The sequence below is a fragment of the Megalobrama amblycephala genome, linkage group LG3 (assembly GCF_018812025.1).
Source record: "Megalobrama amblycephala isolate DHTTF-2021 linkage group LG3, ASM1881202v1, whole genome shotgun sequence".
Taxonomy (NCBI): domain Eukaryota; kingdom Metazoa; phylum Chordata; class Actinopteri; order Cypriniformes; family Xenocyprididae; genus Megalobrama; species Megalobrama amblycephala.
In genome coordinates, this window is record NC_063046.1 from 2,727,817 (window position 1) to 2,750,555 (window position 22,739).

At 40.0% G+C, this 22,739-nt stretch overlaps 1 protein-coding gene across 1 annotated transcript; it reads left to right on the forward strand.

Annotated features, from left to right (window-relative positions):
- Positions 1-11,226, forward strand: LOC125264285 (C-type mannose receptor 2-like). The gene is made up of 5 exons (XM_048183508.1): positions 1-177; positions 363-401; positions 494-844; positions 9,728-10,072; positions 10,225-11,226. The coding sequence occupies exons 2-5, from the start codon at positions 365-367 to the stop codon at positions 10,602-10,604; spliced, it is 1,113 nt and encodes a 370-aa protein (XP_048039465.1). The 5' UTR covers positions 1-177; positions 363-364; the 3' UTR covers positions 10,605-11,226.
- The last annotated feature ends 11,513 nt before the right edge of the window (positions 11,227-22,739 follow it).

Below are 22,739 nucleotides of genomic sequence, written 5' to 3' on the forward strand. Positions count from 1 at the left end.
GTTGCAAATTAGGAGCAATAAATAAATATTGAGGAAGTGAATATGATATAGGGGTATTCAGAGTAATAAAAAAATGATGTGATGACGAATGAGGGATGAGAGCAGATATAATGATCACACTGTTTAAAGCTGCAGACAGAAACATCAGACTCAGGACAGAAACACACGACCTCTAAAGTAAGAACAACTCACATGTTCATTCTTCAAACACAACTAGACTTTGAGATGTTAATATTGTCTGAATGATTATGTACAGTGAATTCATGCTGCTGTTCAGATACTAACTGAAACTGTCATATTTTACTCCAAAAAGAATCTGTGAATGTTTGATATCTGAGTTTTTCAATGTGTTTCTTCCTTAGAGATGGAGCAAACTCTATATTTCATTCTTCTTCTCATTGGTGAGTGTGTTTGTTGTTTTATTTATGGTTTATAGTTTCATCAGGTTTGACTCTGTTATGAAAAGCATTAAATCAAACCCTCTCTTTCACAGATCTCTGCTCCGTATCTGAATGTGTTCAGCGTCAGTATCACTTTATAAACGTGAGGAAGACCTGGACTGAAGCTCAGAGATACTGCAGAGAGAAATACACAGATCTGGCCACCGTTGACAACATGAACGAGCTGAAGAAGAGTGTGAATGATGGACGTGTCTGGATTGGGCTGCAGAAGACGGGTGTCGATAAATGGCAGTGGTCTTCAGGTGATCCTGCGCTCTATCAGAACTGGGCTCCTACACAACCTGATAACGGAGATGAGAGGTGTGCTTTACTGAAAGATGGACAATGGCATGATTATCCATGTAGCATCAGCTTCACTTTCATCTGCAATTCATCTAACAACAGTGAGTGCAGCTTCATACAATGACAAAAAACATTAATTTATAAAGATACACAATATACGGTACAAAATTTGAATGCAATACTAAATTCTGCTACTTTTTAATCTGGTCATAAATATAGGAGAGACTGTGGATCTTTGTCCACTTTCAACTTCTGTATAGAAAATAAAGCGATATTGAACGTTCTTTTGTTGTTGATAACTGTGGGAATCTGCCAATAGAGAGCATAGAGAATTATATTTTTCTGTTAGCTTTATACTGTAAATGATAAATTCAAAAATATCAAACCATTGTTTCTGTCTCAATGGTTTGAGTCTCCTACAACAGGTTTACATGCATGCAAGGTCAAAAAACACTTTAGTTTTCTCATAATTATGTTTTATTAACGTAGTTCGGGAGGAACAAGTCAAATAAGCTACACAATCATTACGTCATCTCAACCAGCTGTCAACAATCTGTAATCAACATCTACCCAATCAGCATGAGTTCAGGCCTATATATAATCACAGTCACAGATGCCCATTGCCATAACTGAATGACAGCTATCAATTCGCAAGACATTGTATAAAATATATGGACAGAAAAGATGGCATCGATTTTACCGTATCAATTCAAACCCGAGTCCTCTTATGCAACGTCTGAAGTAGTCGATCAACCAGAAACTGATTCGCAATCACGACTGGAGTACGACGTTTCTCTATGATTCTTTGCAGCCTTGTTACTCGGAAGTGAAAATAAAATACACTTTACTTTCACAGTGTAGGACACAGCGTCTTCTCGACATGATGTTAACCACACGGAAATGCTATAGTGTTTGTGGGCAGGTCAAGTTGTTCGTCGGCAGACAACATAGAACATAGGCGGGCATTATGCTTATGTGTTACCCAGTGATGTATGGCCATCACAAAAGTGAGACTGAAATTACTGACTAATCGTTTAGGCTGTTCAGAGTCGATTCTTTTTTTTTTTTTGAGAGAGAGAGAGAGAGAGAGAGAGAGAGAGAGAGAGAGAGAGAGACAATAACTTTATTTATTGTGCACTTTCAGCTTCACAACTTTGCAGATCATTTACATTCACAGACAGCTACATTACACATGAAAGGTAATATTCGAAAATGCATAACAGGGGCACTTTAACAAAACAGACATAAAAGAACTTGTCCCATCTTGATATTTATGAACTGGTTGGGGCCAGTTCTGGATGGTTTACACTGTCTTCTGGTCCATCTGGATGACACGTTGGTTGATGATGTAACCCCGGATATAAATGGAGGTGGTGTGGCACTTGCACTTCGCCAACTTGAGGTATAGGTGGTGTTCTCTCAGCTTCTTGAGGTCCTGCATCATGTGTTGGTGATGTTCAGCCAGGTTCCAGGAGAAAATTAGGATATCATCGATATAGACGCTGGAGGAACTCCCGGAATACCTCATTCATATAGCCCTGGAAGATGAAGGGTGAATTGGACAGGCCACTTTATCCATAGTGGCCTGATGGTGTCACGAAGGCGGTCTTCCATTCATCTCCCTTGCAAATGTGAATGAGGTTGTATGTGTTCTGCAGGTCCAGCTTGGAGAAGATGCAAACCCCACGTAGCTGTTCTAATGCTGCAGGGTCCAGAAGAAGAAGGTAACTGTACTTCACCATCTGGGAGTTTAAATCTATACACGGGCGCAAGTCCTTTTTGGTGACAAAGAAGAGGCTGGAAGGTTGAATGAATTGTTGTTATAGTGCCTCCTGGATGTACTCCTCCATGGCCTTCTGCTCTGGGATGCACAATGGGTAAACTCTACCTTTGGGCAGAGTAGCCCCAGGCAGCAGGTCGATTGCACAGTCCCATGGCTGATGAGGTGGTAATTGGGTAGCCAACTGCTTGCTGAACACACCCTGGAACGGCCGGTACTCTGGAGGAATTTCCACCTTGCTCTCAGTCTCAGGACTTTCAATGGTGACTTTCAGGGTGACTACTGGTGGAGAGTTGACAGAGCTGAATTTGGGACGACAAATAGGGGTCTTGATAACCGGAGACAGGGAGTAGTGGAAGCATGACCCACTCCATTGTATTATCTCACCAGAGTTCCAGTTTATCTTGGTTCATGTTGCAACATCCACGGGCGCCCAAGGATGATGTCAGCGGTTGATCCTTCTAGCAGCATGAACGAGATCTGTTCCATATGCAGGCAGCCGATGCGGAGCATCACGGTGGGGGAGAAGTGGTGGATGCGACCATGGCTCAGCGGCTTTCCGTGGATGGTATGAACTTCTAGATCTTGGGAACAACGTTTCCTTTTGATGTTGAGCTTCTGGAGAAGTTGGTGAGAGATGAAGTTCCCCACTGAGCCGGAGTCGATGAGAGCTGAAACAGAGATTCGTGGAGTTAGAATATGCATGGTTGTTGTGGTAAGAGGAGAAATTTTAGGAGGTAGTTTAATGGTACTCACCGCTGGGCATGGAGGTTAGATGGGACAGTTGGTGATGATATGACCTTCTCCCCCACAATACAGGCATAACTTATTCAATATCCTCCTTTGATGCTCCGCATGAGTCAGGTGGTAAGAGTCGACTTGCATAGGTTCAGGTGCTGAAGATGGTAAGGTGGATGGAGGATGCAGAGTGGGTTTATCAAGAGAGCAGGCTGAGAGGTGCTGTGAGACTCGGATGGTCCTTTAAATGAAATTCTCCAAACCGATGATGTCATCATTCATTACCATGAGTTGACAAATTTCAGCGTTTAAACCTTGATGAAAAGCGGTAAGCAGGGCAGCTTCATTCAAGCCACTTGATGCTGCTAGAGTATGGAATTGTAACATGAGGTGTAACAGATGTTTCCCTTCACTCAAAAACACATAAAATAACACTTGATTGCAATATTTACGCTCCATTTCCAGCCCTATGCAAAGCATGCTAGGAACTAACAATCACTACTAATGGTGTCTCTAAATAAAACCGCATAATTGAAGTAATTCTCTTAAAGGGGTCATGGGGTGCACTTATAATGTTAAAGATCCCATTTTTCGTGGTTTTTTGAAGCTTTGATTGTGTTTATAGTGTGCAATATAACATGTGTTCATGTTTCGCGTGTAAAAAAATATAGTATTTACTTATCTGTATACCGCTGTTTCCACTGTCATAAAAACGGGCTGATGACTTCCTTGTTCTATGAAGTCCCTCCTTCAGAAATACATAACGAGTTCTGATTGTGCCAGCGGTTCCTGTGTTGTGATTCGACAGCTTTGAGCGCACCGTGCCCGGAAAAGTCACGCCTCTTACCATATAGTGGAGATGCATGCACTCAGTGTTATTGTAAACATGTCTTTAATTTTACCCTATCATTTTGAGCCGGAATCAGACCCGGTGATTGGACTGCGGGATGAAAATAACAGAGTTTCGACAACATGGCGACAAATAGGGGTGGGACAAAATATCGATATGGCGATATATCGTCATCCTTCTCTGTGCGATACGAGAATCGTATCGCTGCGCCAAATATCGATATTTTAATTAAAAAAAATAAAGCGCTATATATAGATTTCTTTGCTCAAAGCGTCCTACTTCAAGGCGGCGCTCGACACATGAATGAGGGAAACGTGAACTTAAGTTAACTAGCCTAAGAAAAAGAGGTTATTAACAGGATGGCGGACAGCAGTGTGAGTAAAATAGATGCCCCAGCCACGTTTAAGTTCAAAGTCTTGACGCACTTTTATACCATTGATGTGACAGTCGTAGACATCTTTGAGGTTCTTCACCGAGCGCTTGGATATACACGGGAGCATATGAAAGCATATATTAGGGATCCTCTGATAGACGCCTGCTTTCGAACACTCCCGTGTATATCTAAGCGCTTGAAGAACGTCAAAGGGTCTGTTTGCACCTGGTTACTTCATGCATTTTCTCTGATCGGATAGCTATCCGATCGTGAAAAGACCAGGTCTAAATGCCTAAATGCCTAAATACGCATTTGAGACGGATTTAAATCCGATCGCTCAAACCACTTCAGGAGATGGTCTGGGACGCATTCCAGTCAAAACTGTCTATGCTTAGTCTAAATGCATCTGGTTGTTGAAACTACATATGCAAATTTTACTTCTCCCAAAAATACTAAAACTGAAACATGTGAGAGTCAGATATGACAACGCTACTGCATCACACATCGCCGCAGATCTCTTCAGCAAGCTGACGCGCAAACGGCCGCATATGAAAGTGAAAGTAAGTCGCAGACGCATAACACACAATTATCTTCATTAAAAGTAATGAGACCTTATACCAGTGCTGTTGCCGCTCTCTCCTATTGCAGTCTTTGATTTTGAAATTAACTGATGGTCAATAAAATGCACCTCATATTTCTTGCTTTCGGTGACGTGAACTCTATTAAATGTACATATAAGATCGGATTTATCCGTTAACCTGCACTTAACCTTTTCACGTACATTTCGTTTTCATATTTAGACCAATATTGCAATGTATCATTATAGGATTGTCTAGCGATATATCGATTATCGCAGAATCGCTGACTCGCGATATTATCGTTATCGTGAGCCATTTATCGTGATCGTATCGTATCGTGAGGTACCCTCCGATTCCCACCCCTAGCGACAAACACACTCTACAAACGCAACTCTTGTGTATTCCTGTGGGCGGAGGTTAGTCAAAAAACTGTTTTAGTAACGTCATTAACACTCTGAGGTCTGAGGGTATTGCCGGCGATACCACCGCATTTTTTTTCTTACCAGTGTGAAAGAGACTCAAAATACTCCATCAATGTTGCACATACAATTAAGAGTTATACACCATTTTAATCTGTTGAATATCTTCTTTCATTTGTGTACACTCAGAGTAAAAACAAAATGCTGTGCTTTTTGTAAAATAAAGAAAACTAACATGATGCGTGATCTCTCGTCTCCCTCTGAACAAAGTCCAATCTGATAGTTCTCAGAAAATGAACTGTAACTTATTGAATACGAATGACAAAAAAATTAAACTTATGTCTAAAGAAACGTTGAAATGTCAGGTTTTAAATCGTGCAAGTCAAATCGAAAACAAACATTTTGTGTTTATGTAATCTGTATGAAAAGAGAGCCATGTCAGAAGTCAGTGATTCAGCTCATTATCTGCTAATGCGGCCACGCCCATGGAGCCAGCGCTATTCAGACGCAAATTCAGAAGCAATACATGCATACATCGTCTCAATCGTGTATTTATTGTCTTGAAAAGTGTTTATCTGGATGTTAAAGCCATGGTTAGCGAACTCTAGAAGACATGCAGTTAGTTCCTGGTTCTTCTTCTTCTTTATACGGATTTGTGGCCTAAAAGTGTACAGAGCGCCCTCTGGCTGCAAGTATGAATTGTATCCAGCACTCATAGTGATGATATATAGAATAAATATAGAATAAATATTACTCCTGTGTATAGAAATTTGACATAAACATATAAGAATCCATCAATATTTCTCCAAATGTGCATGCTTTAAGCTAAAAGCCTATATGAAATGCCATAGAGGTGACATAATTGTTCAGACACTTTGCATCACAGAAATACATTATATTTTAAAGAATATAATAGATAACATTATTTTAAATTGAGCTGAGACATGATTACAGAGGGTTTTTTCACACCCTACCTGACTGAAAGGCCTCATTAATATGCAAGTAATTTCAGGTAATTATTATTTGATTCTTTTGTCTTCTCAGGTGTAAATGGCCCATTATTCATGATCATTCACGCCTCCACGCATACTGTGTTTCTTGACAAAAAGTGACTTACAAAAACTAAATCAATATATTGTTTTATATGAAGGAGTAGTCAGCATAATTTTTACATAATTCTGAAGCAAAAAGTCTAGTCTACAACCTCCAATACCCAGAAGTCTTATGAACACAGATTTAATATACTTTTTTTGGCCTTATTTCAGTGACTTAAGTTTTTTGTTTTTTCAATAACCACGCATAAACATTATTCCTTCAAAAACACAAACATGTACATACATGTTCCTCACATATTATGGTAGCCTAGTTTGTGTTGAATACAGTGTAATGACACTTGTGTCATTAATGTGTTTATGAACAAATGAAAAAAGCACAAATGTCAGGGCATGTCAAAACTTCTCCAGGCCCCAAATCAGCCTCAGACTTCAGAGTGTTAAAGAAGGAAGTAGAGGGATGTAGTCCAAACTGGCCGTTCGATGTAGGCGACTTCTGTTAAATAAAATATCTCGCTTGGCATTGAACTTTGAGCTTTAAAATTTTACAGATTTTATTTATACTCTAACAACAACATTACACACTAACTAAAGTTTGAAACATGGGATCACGAAGAACGGGACCTTTAATATGATTTTTACATCAAATAATTGTCATTTAAAAAAAAAAAAGCCATTTTCTACCCTGATTTTAGCCCTCTGATTTGAATGCTCTGTTTGAAGGGGCATGTCTGCTGTGAGACTTCAGTGTAAATTTCAGCTGACATCTTTGCAACTGAAATAAGTATTACATGTGGAACCCTCTCAAATACTTTTAAAATGTTTTTATGATTACAGCTGTCAAGATTAACGAATCATGAAAAGAGTTGATTATTGCATTATATGTAGATCTATCCCCATCACGTGAAAGGTTGCATCGATGAGCATTGTAGCAGATGACAGACGGGGCGGGGCTAAACAGGCAGTGATGTAGAAGCAGGCGTTGATCATCTTCTGCAGAGGTGGTGCTTAGCCACACTATTACGTCATAAAGTGGCACATTCCAGAACCTGTCATTTTGGCAGACTGTCTTCAATATAAGCTGTTTTTAGATTAACGAGAAAGTTTTGTTTTCTGAAACTTACAGGATGTTTTATAGTATAATGACCTATTATATGTCAAAAGATAAAGGGAATTTTGATTTCTCAGTTCAAAACCCCTTTAAAATAATTAGGTAGCCTTCTTTCCTTAATTTCATCATCTTAATCAGTTCCTCAATTCAAGCCTCAAAACTGCTTAAGTTTCCTAAAAATAAATTAGGAAAATGTATCTCTTGGTTTTAATAGTCAATTTTTCACAATACTTTTTATACAACTGTCACGCTTTGTGTAATAAGACACAAATGCATGACGAAGAAGATATCACAGGCTTATTTAATCCACAAAGTAAGGTCCAACACCGTTAGGCAGAAACACAACATGAACGCTGACAAGATCTGACAAAGACACACAAACTTTGCTGAACTTAAATAGGGGAGATAATGACACTAGCACACCTGAACCTGATGAAATCAAATCAGTGACCATGACAACAAACAAGGTAAGGAGAAAAGGTGTATGTATATGTATATGAAAACAGAGTCTTTGGTGGTGTGAGTGTGTGACAAAACATCCCCTCCCAGAAGGCGTGTCCTGGCGCCGTTGTGACAAGGAGGCGAGGAGGATGAGGAGAAGGCGAAGGGACGGTGAAGAGGCTGACAAAGGTTTAACAAGACAGGCAGAGGAGACAGGAGGAGATTATGGAGGTGGATGGCTGACTGGGAGGAGGTGTAACACAGAAGCCCTGGGTGGTGCAGATGGTGGTGAATGCCAGGAGGGAACCAGGAGGGAAACAGAAGGGACTTGAAGCAGGAGGAGCAAGGTGGGACCCAGTCTGCAGCCACGCAGGCAGCCCATTGTGGAGCCGATGGATGGAGGAGCCATGGCGGAGGAAGAGCTGATGACTCCAGGGAGCTGACTGACAAAGGCAACCCTGAGGACCCGGAAGGAATTTTGATGCTGATGGCTCTGGCAACCAAGGTACAGGTGGGGATCCAGAAGGCCGTGGTGGAGCCAGAGCAACAGAGGACCAAGGTGGAGCTGGAGGGAGTGAGGAGCCCAATGGAGCCAGAGGGACGAAGGAATGATGCGAAGCCGGAGGAGTGCAGTCCCGAAGCGAGGGTAGGTCGATGAATGACCAAGGCAGAGCCGGAGGGACGAGGGAGCCTTGCAGAGCTGGTGGACTGATGGGCCAAGGTAGAAATGACGGAGGTAGGAGCCAAGGTGGAGCTAATGGACCGACGGACCAAGGTGGAGTCCTGGTTGCAGAGGCTAGAGGTGGAGACCGGGGATCCACTAATCACGATGGAGATGGAGACTGGCAGACCCATGACGAGCCCACATCACCAATGGTGAGCTGAGGGGCTGACAGGAAGCAGCGGAGACGGGGATGAAGAGTGGGTGATGATGGGAGGAAGTGGGAGAGGGAGTCTGGGTGGGAGTTTAGGGGCTTGTGTGCACCGCCCACACACACAATATAGCCACTCCCAGCACCAGAAGTGCCACGGACAGGGAAACGACCTCTGTGGTCATGATTGGACAGAAAGACAGTTGAGGATAGACCGATAATTCATATAATGATGGAAGACAGGGTATCTCAGAATAGAAATCCATTAAGTCAAATTCCTCAGAGCACAGCCACTGCTCACCCGCAGCAGTGGTTCAGTGGGTTGGGCTTTCCTCTTTGCTCTTGCTCTTTACTGTAAACTCCCTCACAAGTGCTGTAGCTGGCTCACACACCTGGTCAGACATATAATGAAGTTCTGGCTCTGTGGCGATCCCGTCCGGAGTGGGGCTGGCTAGATCCTCTTCTCCGAGGCAAACTGTGAATGGAAAGTTACAGCTCACCAGCACCCACTCCACAAAGGCAGCGAAATCTTTGTGTCTGAATCAAGTATTCTGGAGAAATGTGTAAGGAAACATAATAGAGAAATAGAAAGTTTTATTAAAATTATCACGAAAATTCATGAATGTTACTTAATGTTACATCAGCAAAATCAGTTGACACGTGTTTCTGATGCTTCAACTGCTGCTCCTGTTGACATCCAAACCATAAAACATCATAAGAATAATGAACAAACTGATTCATGAATCTGTTTCCATTTGTTTATCTTAAAGCGAACACAGGACTCATCATTGTCAATCAGATGATTAATTGGAGAGAAGCTCAGAGTTACTGCAGACAGAATCACACTGATCTGGTCAGTGTGAGGAACCAGAATGAGAGTCAACAGCTTCAGAAGTTCATCAATGATAATCACATATCTGATAATGTCTGGATCGGTCTGTTCAGAGACTCATGGCAGTGGTCAGATCAGAGTTACTCCTCATTCAGATACTGGGCTCCTGGTGAACCTGATAATTATGGAGGTGTTGAATACTGTACAGTTTTTGATCAGAAGATTCAGGGACAATGGAATGACAGCTCTTGCAACAACCAATATCCTTTTGTGTGTCAAGAAGGTGAGCAGATCCTCACAAACACACACAATCCATCCATCACATCCAGATATCTTAAAGTTCACACTACATGTCTGACATGACAAATTCCTCCACAGTGTTTGTTCTGCATGTTGTTTTTGATCAGTCTCTCTCTAGTTTCTGCTTGTGTTTAGTTTTGTTTTCAGATAAACTTATTCTGATCAAAGAGAAGCTGACGTGGTCTGAAGCTCTGAGATACTGCAGACAGAATCATGTGGATCTGGTCTCGGTTCATTCAGAAGAGATTCAGCGTGAGGTGATGAATGTGGTTAAACAGGCGTCTACTGAGGCGGTGTGGTTGGGTTTACACAACTACTGCCTTATGAACATGTGGCTCTGGTTGAGCGGAGAGATCGTGTGCTATCAGAACTGGGCTCCAGGGAACGGAGCAGAACCGGAAGACTGCCGCCTCGAGAAGAGAAAAAGAGCAGTTCAGTCTGGAGGAGATCAGCGCTGGATCAGCCTTCCTGAAACTCACAAACTCAACTTCATCTGCAGCAGATATGAAGAGTGAAAAGACACACGTTTGTGTGTTTAGATTTACTCTTTCCATTCTTCATTAGATTTCTTATTTACATTTGTTTGATTTGTTCTTTTTAGTGAATCTAATAATTGTGTTTTAAAAGTCTCTGTTTTGTTTCTGTATGTTCATCATCATGACAATCTGATTTTATCAAAGTTTTCTAACATTAATGTTTAATATTCTTTAGATGTGTAAAATACTAACACAATATATGTCTGTTTTAAGAATATCTATGCATGTCTTTTGTGCTTATGTGTCTTTATGTTTTTCACTAATTTTATTTATATCAATAACTGGTTGAATGTGATTCTGTGAGCAGCAGATCTTAAGAATAATATTGTTTATGTCTCAACAGAATGAAATCTGATTTATGCTTAGAAAGGAAGAACTGAAGTGATGTCACAATGACCTGTCAATGTAACAAATATGTAAAATTTTATATTTGATTGTCGATATGTTTGGATGATATTTAGGATATGTTGTCACATGCAAATTTAAGCTTCCTGGAATAAATTAGGTGTGTGAATATGTGAGTATAAAAATTTGATTCTCAAAAAATTACTCTAGCTGTTTGCTCACTTTATTTAAATAAAATAAGTTGAAACAACAAAAATCTTTTGTTTGTTTTTTTACTTAATTGTAAAATGTTAAGTTAACTTAAACCATTTGTGTTGGGAATACATGAATCATTTCTGTTCCATTGACTGAAACTGGGCAGTGGATTTCTAGTTCCCAGTATTCTTTGCATAGGGAAAGATCAGGAGAGTAAATGTTAAATGTTTTTTTTTTTTTTTTTTTTTTTTTTTTTTTAGGAAAGGGAAAGGCTTGTTAGTGTTTAATGTTCAGTTATGCTGGACATTTAAAAAAAGTTTCTTTGATTAATTTTGTTTGTGGTTACCACAATGCTAAAAAGAAGAGATTGTTGTTGTAGAGGTTGTGGTTGGCGACATTAAATTATGTTTTATTAACAAGACTCAGGAGGAGCAGGTTCATATAATTAACCTGATTAGCACAGGTTGAGAGCATTCAGTTAATCAACTCTACCAATAACAAGAAGTAAAAATACAGCAGACTTACCTCTGTTCTTGTGAGAGTTTATCAGCATCCCAATATTCCGAGTCCCCCCGGACAGCACGCCAAAACATATAACATTTATTCTTGAATTATATGTACATGTGAACTCGTGAAACTATAATGCATGATGTCATTGAGCCACAGCTTTGTTGCCATCAATGCAGTTAATGTAGCAAATTAGCTCAAAAGAAATATGAATAATTAATCATAACTGGTTATAGTTAATTATAAATATTTGGATCAGTTTGTAACACCTATCCCGTTAACTTTTACTTGAGTGCTACATAAAATAAGGGACCAACCAGACCAGTCTTACTCATGAGGCAAATGTATTAAACGTAGTCACATAAAACATTCATTATTCAATCTGACACCAATTTCTGAAATCAAACAGTTGGAACCAAAGGTTAAGAAATACAGTCCATCACATAAAGCACAGTCTTTGGTATTTCATCAATTAGGACCATAAGCTTTGCCCAGTCTTTGTTGAAAATGAATAGAGAAAACAGTACTTAAATGGCAAGATAATCCACAGCAGAGTTCAAACATGGACAAAGCTCTCTGATTGAAGTACAACGTTGTCATACAACAGGTAACAGTCAAGTTGTGAATGAAAATCAACTCGTAGTTCCAATCTTCTGAGTTGTTTAAGCCCATAAGTAATCCATATACATTCAGAACCCAAACCCTCTGTAAACAAAATTCAAAACAAACAAACAAACCATAACCATGTGCTATGAACATGAATTGTTAAACCAAAATAGAAACAAACAACTACTGACGGATGAGCTTAGAACTTCAAAGTTCCTCAACCAGGGTAAAAAAAGCCACAACCACCATGAGGCAAGCCTCTCTTTACAGGTAGAGAACCAACTTCCTGCCATTTCTCCTTCTTTGCCTCCTTAAATAGGCCTACCCTACACCTCATAGAGTGCCCCCTAATGCTCAGGTGAGTAATAATAAATCCACTGGAGAAAATTACCGGTATCTATATTAGTAACAGGAAAACTGTTACATACCCCTCTCCTCAGGAAAAAAAAAAAAAAAAAAAGTTTAAGCACCACCATAAAACTTTTTAATTTTTTCTACATGAAAAGTTTCAACTTGCTTTGAATCATCCAACATTACTACCTGGTAGTTAACATTATTTAATTTTCTCAAAATTTTAGCTGGACCCAGCCATTTCGGTGCTAATTTAGCCATATATGAGTCTGAAGCTCGAGACAGAGGGTGAGAACGTATCCAGACTAAGTCTCCTTCTTCGAACGACTCAAGCTTCCTTCTTCTGTTATAGTACCTTGCTTGTCGTTCTTGAGCCTGACTAGTCTTCTCTTTTACTTGGTCAAACAGCTCTTTCTGCCTTTCAACAGTCCCATAAGCCACATGATCAGGTTTTGGTGGAGTTCGTACCAGTCGTTCCATGGGTCCTTTTAACTTTCGGCCTAAGGCAACCTCTGCAGGGGTTAAACCTGTACTTTCCTGCCATGCTGTATTTATGGCATAACGGAACTCAGATATCCATCTATCCCATTGTCTGTGGTTGTCCTTAACATAGGAAGATATCATAGTCTTGAGGGTTCGATTAGTTCTCTCAGTAATGTTTGTTTGTGGATGGTAGGCTGTTGTCAACTTCTGGATAACCCCCCAGCGCTTGCATGCATCATTCAGAAGTTGTGCCGTAAACTGTGGTCCACGGTCTGAGACAAGGTAGGTAGGTGTGCCCCATCGAGTGAAGATCTCCTTTATTAAGATATTAACAATTAGATGGGTCTTGGCAGATCTCATGGGAAATAATTCTACTCATTTACTGCAATAGTCTACTACTACCATCAGATATTCATTAGCCTGCAAACTCTTTGGGAAGGGACCCATGAGATCGACACCCAACATGTGTCCTGGCTCGACTACTGGTGTCGACTGTAAGTGACCAGACAGCTTGGAGATTCTCGGTTTGTAAATCTGACAGGTTTGAAATGCGGTACAAAAGCTCCAAACATCCCTGCGTATCTCTGGCCAGTAGACAACATTGAGTAAACGCCTCAAAGTTTTCATCCGCCCAAGATGTCCACTCAAGGGATTGGAATGGCCAAATTGTAAGAACTTCTCCCTTAATGCCAATGGTACAATTATCTGCATAGTTTCACCCTGATGTTTGTTGGGCACACAACGAAATAAGTAGTCATTTTGTATGACGTAATGAATGCGGGTAGGGTCCGTTACAGGCAACTTAGCCATTTCCCATAAAGGCTGAAGTATGGGATCTTGTTTCTGAGCACCTCCAATTTCATCCCAGCTGATAGGCAAGTCTGATCCAATGTTAGTCGCCTGACAAATAGCAATGTGACCTTTGGCTTCTTGAAAAGGTATACTCCGAGAAAGTGTGTCGGGTACTACATTGCACTGTCCCTTCCGATATTTGACTGTGAAGTCAAAGCTTTGTAACCTCAAAGCCCACCTGGTCAATCGAGAAGTTGGTCGGGGATGATTGAAAACCCACGTAAGAGCAACATGATCTGTAAATACTTCAAAATGTTTCCCTTCTAGATACTGTTTCCATTTCTCGACTGCCCAAATCACTGCCAGACATTCTTTTTCGGGCGTGGAATAGGACTTCTCAGCCCCATGTAGAAGTCTCTAAGCATAAGCAATAACATGTTCAGCTCCATCATGATCCTGAGTCAACACAGCTCCCAACCCGACATCACTGGCATCCGTTTGGACTTTAAAACCTTTTGTGAAGTCGGGGGATGCCAAAACAGGTGTTTTTTGAAGAGCATTTTTCAGTTTATCAAAAGCCTGTTGACATTCCATTGTCCACTCCCAGACAACATCTTTGCTCTTCAGAGCATGCAATGGCGCGGCGATCTCTGAAAAGTGAGGGATAAACCTATGGTACCATCCAGCAAGGCCTAAAAAGCGTTGTACCTCTTTGAGCGTGGTTGGAACAGGAAAATTTTGGACAGCCTCCACCTTGGCAGTTTCAGTACGAACTCCTTCTGCAGACACAACATGTCCTAGGAAAGTGATGGATCTTTGGAGCAGGTTGCACTTCGACAGATTAAGGGTCAAACCAGCAGCTTCTAATATGTCAAAGAGCTGTTTAAGGTGTTCAAAATGCTCTTGGACATTCTGGGAATAAATTACAATATCATTGAGATAGACAAAACAGAACTTTCCAAGACAGTCTCTCAATACTGTATTCATCAGGCGCTGAAAAGTTGCAGCGGAGTTTCGCAGTCCAAACGGTAGACACAAATTCATACTGGGCATTTTTGGTTACAAAAGCAGTCTTTGGAATGCTCTCCTCATCCATAAGCACCTGCCAATAGCCAGATTTAAGATCCAATGTACTGAAAATGGAAGCACCATACATTGATTCAAGTATATCTTGGATTTGTGGCATAGGAAATCCATCTAAAGGTGTCTTGGCATTTAAAGCCCTGTAATCAATACAGAAACGCATGGTACCATCCTTCTTAGGGACAAGAACTATGGGAGTGGCCCATGGAGAAGTTGATGGTCTGATTATCCCTTTTTCCAACATTTTAGAAAGTTCCTGATCAATGAATTGCTGTCTGGACACAGAAACAGGATAGGCTCGTTTACGAACTGGAATCTCATCTGAAGTGTTAATCTGGTGCCGAATCACAGCAGTTCGTCCTAGGGACTCAGTGCAGACTGTTGGCCGCTCGAGCATGAGTGCTTCTAGCTGACATTTCTGTGTTCTGTTAACCTCTGCTCGACTTGCCAGGTCTTTAATGATTGCCAATGTGGACAAAGGCACTTGAACTAAAGGTAATGCCAGATGTAGACTAATTGCTGCAGAAGAAGTATGAAGCATGAATGGATGTTTTACCTCAGTTTCTTCAGACAGAACATAGGTCTTGTCCTTAAAATCAATCTGGATCCCTGAATCCATCAAAAACTCCAGGCCAAGTATAACGGGTAAAGTTAGATCTTGATCCTTCATCACAAAGGCACTGAATGGATATTGATGACCATGCAGAGTACAATCCCAGATTACTTTTCCTAGAGCTGTCTGTACATGACCATTGGCAAGTGAGAAAGTCTGTCCTCTGCTGGACAGCCATGTTTCCTTGCTTGACTTTAGTTTTTTCCAATAAGATTCTTGAAGTAAAGAATAGGTGCTACCAGTGTCCAAAGTGCTTGACATCTGTAATTTTTGATGGTGATTGGCAGGGCTAATGGGTCAAGTTGTTTCTCCATATTTCCTGACAATACCGCAATGTGAGGATTTGACTGTCTGCCTTTTGCCGCTTTATTAGCTCCATTTGACTTCGCCTGATGCTCTGCTTGTCTACACGTACCAACTCATCAACCGTAGAGACAGTGCCTCGGAGTATGCTGGCAACACGAGGATTACAGTTTCTGAGTGTAGCTTGGAGTATCTCCCGTTCTGACATGGAAAGTTTCAATCGAAGGCATAAGGCATGATATTGATAAGCAAATGTTTGAAAATTTTCATCAAACCCCTGTTTCCGTTCTCTAATTCTTCTTTCAACCTCAACTTCATGATCATCAGGCAGGAAGGATTGTAGGAATGCTTTCTTGAACTGGCACCAAGTTCTCACCCTCTTCTTCTCTGCAAGCCACCAGTCCTTAGCTGTATGAGTTAACACAGAAGGCAACATAGCAATATCTCAGCATCATTCAGTGGTTGAATTGCAAGATACTCATCACATTTCTCAAGGTAAGAAATAGGGTCTTCTCCGTCCAAACTACCAAACCTTGGAAACTCCAGCTTGATCGGTGTTTTGAAATGTATAGGGTAGGTCGAACTTTCTGCTGGTTGGGGTGGACTAAAGTGAGGAGTAGAAGTTACAGTGGGGGTAGACTGAATCAAAGATTTTAATTGAACATCCCTTCGTGCCATACAATCCATCATCGCCTGTCCTACTTGCTGTATACTCTTTTCTAAGGTTTCCTTTACCTGTTGGCATTCAGTCTTGAGCTCAGAGGGCAGCATCTGCTCCAATTGTTGGATCCGTTTATGATGGTCCTTTTGCTGGGCTAAAAGTTTCTGCATTTGCTCTTCCATAACAGTCAACCTGTGAGTCTGCCTATCTATATCATGCTGCACACCATTAGAAAACACACCAAAAGATTTCTGCAGTTCATCCATTTTAGATTCCATCTTGCTCACTATTGATTCAAAATTGGAGGTGGTTACCTCTTCCACTTGAGGAGGTGGTGGTGGCGGTAAAAGCAAGTATTGCGAACTGTCCTCATGCTCTCCCTCATCCACCTCATTCTCCACATACAAATGACTAAGAGATTGAATTAGGTCTTGAACTGGTTCTTGTCTGATGGTGAATGGAGCAGTGGAATAGTCTGGTTCTGTAACGCCGTCACCCTCTGTCTCATCACATAGGTCTGCCATTTTGTGTAACTTTTAAAATTAACTCATTAAATGTAATTTAATAACTTAATGCACTTACTCAACCATTAAGTTCAGTGATCCTTCTACACCTTCAACATAATGACTCAAAAAGTAAAATTGGTCTGTTTAAAACCAAATTAAATTCATTCAAATCTTACTATCTGGCTTTGGATTTTTTTCCTGGTCCCTGTTCGGGCGCCAATATATGTAACACCTATCCCGTTAACTTTTACTTGAGTGCTACATAAAATAAGGGACCAACCAGACCAGTCTTACTCATGAGGCAAATGTATTAAACGTAGTCACATAAAACATTCATTATTCAATCTGACACCAATTTCTGACATCAAACAGTTGGAACCAAAGGTTAAGAAATACAGTCCATCACATAAAGCACAGTCTTTGGTATTTCATCAATTAGGACCATAAGCTTTGCCCAGTCTTTGTTGAAAATGAATAGAGAAAACAGTACTTAAATGGCAAGATAATCCACAGCAGAGTTCAATCAGAGAGCTTTGTCCATGTTTGAAGTACAACGTTGTCATACAACAGGTAACAGTCAAGTTGTGAATGGAAATCAACTCCTAGTTCCAATCTTCTCAGTTGTTTAAGCCCATAAGTAATCCATATACATTCAGAACCCAAACCCTCTGTAAACAAAATTCAAAACAAACAAACAAACCATAATCATGTGCTATGAACATGAATTGTTAAACCAAAATAGAAACAAACAACTACTTACGGATGAGCTTAGAACTTAAAAAAAGCCACAACCACCATGAGGCAAGCCTCTCTTTACAGGTAGAGAACCAACTTCCTGCCATTTCTTCTTCTTCTTCTTCTTGTTTAATGGCGATTAACTCCAAAGGAGCATTATCGCCACCTACTGTGTTGGATGGCAAATTAACCTTGGTGATAAGTCTGAAGTTTAAAACTATTTCCTCTTCCTTCTTTCACAAATAGACCATTAACTATGTTTCCTTGTTGAACCCTACTCTATCATCCCACATACATCATCATTATTTATCATATCTGCAATAGAGGTTTCATTGAGCTTCATCCGGCTCTGCGTGTTCAGCTCCTCCGTCCACACTCAGCCCCCATGGCAGGTTCAACATTTCAAGTATATCATATTCTAAATCCCAAACCTGAATCATATATAAACGTAATTAGTGCTCTATATATCTGTCTATCCATTAAACCTTTTCCTAAAATATCCTCATTCTTCATTCTATCCTCTCCATTCTTCAGATGACTGAACAATACATCCCGGAAAATATTATACTTACTACAAATAAATAATACATGACATACATTTTCAGATACTCCACACACATCACATAATCCATTTTCATGTAACCCCGTTATTGTCAGTGTTGAGTTTAACCCTGTATGTCCCAATCTTAACCTAGACAGCAATACTTCTTCTTTCCTATTTCTTCCCTGACAATGTATCCTCCCTACTGTCTGTGTGATACTATAACACCATCTCCCTGTGCTACTACTGTCCCATCTCATTTGCCACTTATTCATTAACTTTCTCTTTAAAATCGACTTTGCCTCCTTTTTCCCCATAGGTACTTTAACATCCACCTCCCTCTTGTCTAGTGCTTTTTTTGCTAGTTTATCCGCAACTTCATTACCAGTTACCCCAATGTGTGCTGGTACCCAACAGAAATACACCACTATTCCAGCCTCTTTCAGTCTGTATAATGATAAATATACTTCCATTAATAAATCATCTCTGTCTGATCTTGCATGTACTATACTAATTAAAGCTGAAAAAGAATCTGAACATATTACCACTTTATTTGGTCCTGCCATTTCTCCTTCTTTGCCTCCTTAAATAGGCCTACCCTACACCTCATAGAGCGCCCCCTAATGCATAGGTGAATAATAATAAATCCACTGGAGAAAATTACCGGTATCTATATTAGTAACAGGAAAACTGTTACAAGTTAATAAAATTAACTTAATGTAATAAAATTAATATTACAATCAATTAACCTGTTGTCCAATGAACACACAGTGTTAATTGTTTATTAATTCTAAGAAATGTTCATTTCCAGGTTATGGGAAATAACAATCTTATTGTACAGTACTACTAAGAGCCCGTAGTCAGGATCTGCATGAATAGGGACTCCAGTATATGAGCGCAAAACACGGACAACTTTATGTGTGACATGAACAAGACTTTATTAACTAGACTAAACACTTAACTACTCTAACATTCACACACATACATGCATACAGTTTACCAAGGGAAAGAGAGAGCTAAAGCAGAGTACAGGAAGTATGAAGTTACAGCATTGTTTAAAATTCAGCAGATCAACAGCCTTGAGCAAACCATCAGTTTAGTTTTAACAGGCCCTTCTTTAAAAGGGGTAAGGATACTCAATGTATCAGATAATGAGACTAAGTTTGATACTTGCATGTCTCTCCAAGTTGAATTAAAACTGTCCTGATGCAATTTGTGGAGGCTTCCATTGAATATTTGCTGATATTGTCTTGATGAAAGAGAACTAGTTGGATTCAGAGGATCTTTGGTAAATGGAAGTTTCTAGGCCGAAGCCTGGCACAAGCTTGGGGTTTCGCAGAAGCTTCTAGCTTCTTACAGTGCCATCTTGACATCAGCATTTGTCAGTAAAAGAGAAGAAGAGAGAGTTTGATCTGGTGATCAGTGAATATAAGGGGTGAAGATGTCACACCCTCTTAAGGTGTCTGAGCCAATAAGGAGTTGTCCCCTTGGAGGGAACTTTACGAGTCTTTGTGACTTTGGCAGGATATTAGCATAAGACACTGGATTGGATGAATGAGAGAAGAACTTTCTAGATAATACTAATGTGTCACAGAGTTAGTAACATGTAACATAAATTACCAAATAGGAAACGAAAGTTGGAGTCTGTAGATACCAAACATGCTACCAATGTAATTTCAGTTAACTAAATTTGCAACTCTGGAACATTAATACCAAAATAGTTCAAAAGAGAGAATTAATACATAGAATAAAGCCTATACAAGGAAAGTCATGAGATGGGAAAATTGGATACATGTTTAGACATTTCCCAAGTGCTTATATGGAGAATACATAGGATTAAGAGAGTTTATTTTATGAAGTCAGAGTCACTAGTCTCTGCAAAATTCTTTCTGATCATAAAAGTTCCAAGTATCTGTAACAGGACACCTAGTTCTGCCTGTGTGTTAGCTACGTTTGGGATGCTAGTTGCAGTTTTAGGGGGATGTTTCACAGAACTTTGATAGAGTGAGTTTATGGGTAATTCATTTAATATAATGAATAATTTTGTGCCAGATTGGTCCAGACGCTACAGTAACTACTTGTTCATTATATTTACATGCTATAGCTATAAATTATAAATTATTTATTGACGTAAGATTAGCTGCATATGGCCTATGGCCCCGTCCCCCATCAGACAATCATGGAAATCTCAACAGCTACCCACAACAAACTGCTAACCACAATGTAAGACTTGATTTTCCTGCTAAGACAAAAACTGAGATCAAGCAATAAAACTCATCTGGAGAGAAGATTTAAAAGAAATAGCATAGGACAACACCTTACCCTATCAATTTCACAGCAGTCATTTGAATTATGAGGAAGACTGAAAACTAAGGAGAATTCTGTCCTCCTTTTGGGTGGTGTCTCTTCAAGATATCTGAAGTGTGATGGGTAAGTGTCTTAAAACACTAATCCACCACTGTGTGTATATACAATTCTTACTCTTAGAGTCATCTTTGAGCAACTGATGTTATGTATATATGACTTCTGAATTGGCTTTAATTGGTTATGTGTAATTGACACGATACACTTTTACCTGACAAATAAAATGTTATATTTGATGTGCTCTGGATTCTCCTGATATCATTATTACCAGTAAATTATGGGAGGCTAATGCTACCGTAAATCTGTGTCCAGGGTAAAACAAACTGAAGGCGCATGAATGAAGGAGCAGTAGGCACTTCATCTGAAGATCTTTTGATTTCTGTTTACCGCTGATTTAGCAAGTTGTATGGAAGTGGCTAAATTAAATACACTTTTGTTCGAGTGAGCAGTAGGCAACCGACTAAAGGTATTAGCCAACTTATTACACCCTCTGACGAAGAGCAGACTGGCGAGTTTATGTCCATGAGTTTACCGCAAACCCAGGGCGAGTATCTCTGTGCGGCATCGGGTCCCTGATGAACGAATAATTGAAAGCAAGGGATACCCAGAATCATCAAATATCTAAATTAATACATAAGAAATTATTCATTTCTAATTGAAAACACAACCTAAGAGTAATAATCATTTGAAAGTCAGATTAAACTAGCAGCTAAAGTACAATTGAAATTAAATTCTAGAAATTAAGTGAACTTCACAGGGGCGCTGAAAAGACATACACGCATTAAACCTTCGCCCTGGCCGTCAGATTCCGTATTTGGGCCAGTGGGGGGTTTCTTACAATTGAATCACTTTGTTGTAAAAATCATAAATTATTAAACAGGGGCCGCTTATATGACACCCTTTTAACTGAAAACCGAAGACTTTTAATGCATTCTTGCCATTCATTTACATGTTTAGTCTATAGGTTTTGTGCATTTGAACGTGTATGTGTGCAGACACTTAATCTTTTTTACAAAGTGACATTACCAAATTAATTGTCCAGCCCATAAAATTCAGAAAAATGTGTCGTGTCCATGGATCTATGCGAACTGGAATCATTTTGATAACGTTTTATCTATAAATAGGGAAATGAAAGGGAAGGAGGCCTTCGGAGGGGGTAGTGTAGTTGACACATCAGGGCTGCGTTGTCGTTGTGTCTAGGCTCAGGTCCTTCATCTCATCTCGATATAGCCTGGATCTGGCAGGTTGCGGCAAACCCCGGGAAAAACAGAGAGATACTAATATTAGCATAGACACCATTCTTCTTATGATGTAGCGAGTACATCAGGTGTTATGGGAAGTGTTCCCGGTTTCGGTTGACCTAATTTATGCAGTCTAACAATTTACATGATTTGAATTATAGAAGTAGATAATGTGTTATGTGTATGCAAGTTTAAACAGGTGTGTTTTTAGTCTAGATTTAAACTGACAGAGTGTGTCTGCTTCCCGAACAATGATAGGAAGATTTAAGTGCTAAAAAGCAAAAGGATCTACCGCCTGTGGTTGATTTCGATATTCTAGGATATTCTTTAATAAATCCTGACAGTAGTTTTTTAACACCATAAGAGGGTTTGCGCTAACCGAAGCTGTTAGTAAATCTGGCCCCTAGACTCTAAATGTTTCCTTCGGAGAAATGTGGCAAATCTGTAGTAATAGTGTGCAGAGTTCAGTTGTTTAGCAAAAGTACAGCAAAACTGATTGTTGGTGAATTCCATTTCACAGCCCATGAAAGTGAGGCGAGGAGAAAATGACTTATCAAGCATATACAAAAACTGCCCCTTGTTACAGTACAGAGGAGGTCGGAGACACAGGTAAGGTTAATGATGTTTATTGAACAACCAGAGCCAGTGCAGGTGAGTGAAGCCAGATAAAGTTTGTGATAGCTGATGACTGAAATACTGATACTTGTTTCTTCTAGGAGTCATGGATGGCGGATGATCTTTGGAGCTGAAGACACACAGAGACACTCACGGAAGACAGGATAACACGG

Bases quoted from the DNA above. Each gene is read 5' to 3' on its own strand.
- LOC125264285 (XM_048183508.1), top strand. From the start codon at position 365: ATGGAGCAAACTCTATATTTCATTCTTCTTCTCATTG. The intron at 845-9,727 runs GTGAGTGCAGCT...TTTATCTTAAAG, and splicing joins CTGCAATTCATCTAACAACA to CGAACACAGGACTCATCATT. The intron at 10,073-10,224 runs GTGAGCAGATCC...GCTTGTGTTTAG, and splicing joins TCCTTTTGTGTGTCAAGAAG to TTTTGTTTTCAGATAAACTT.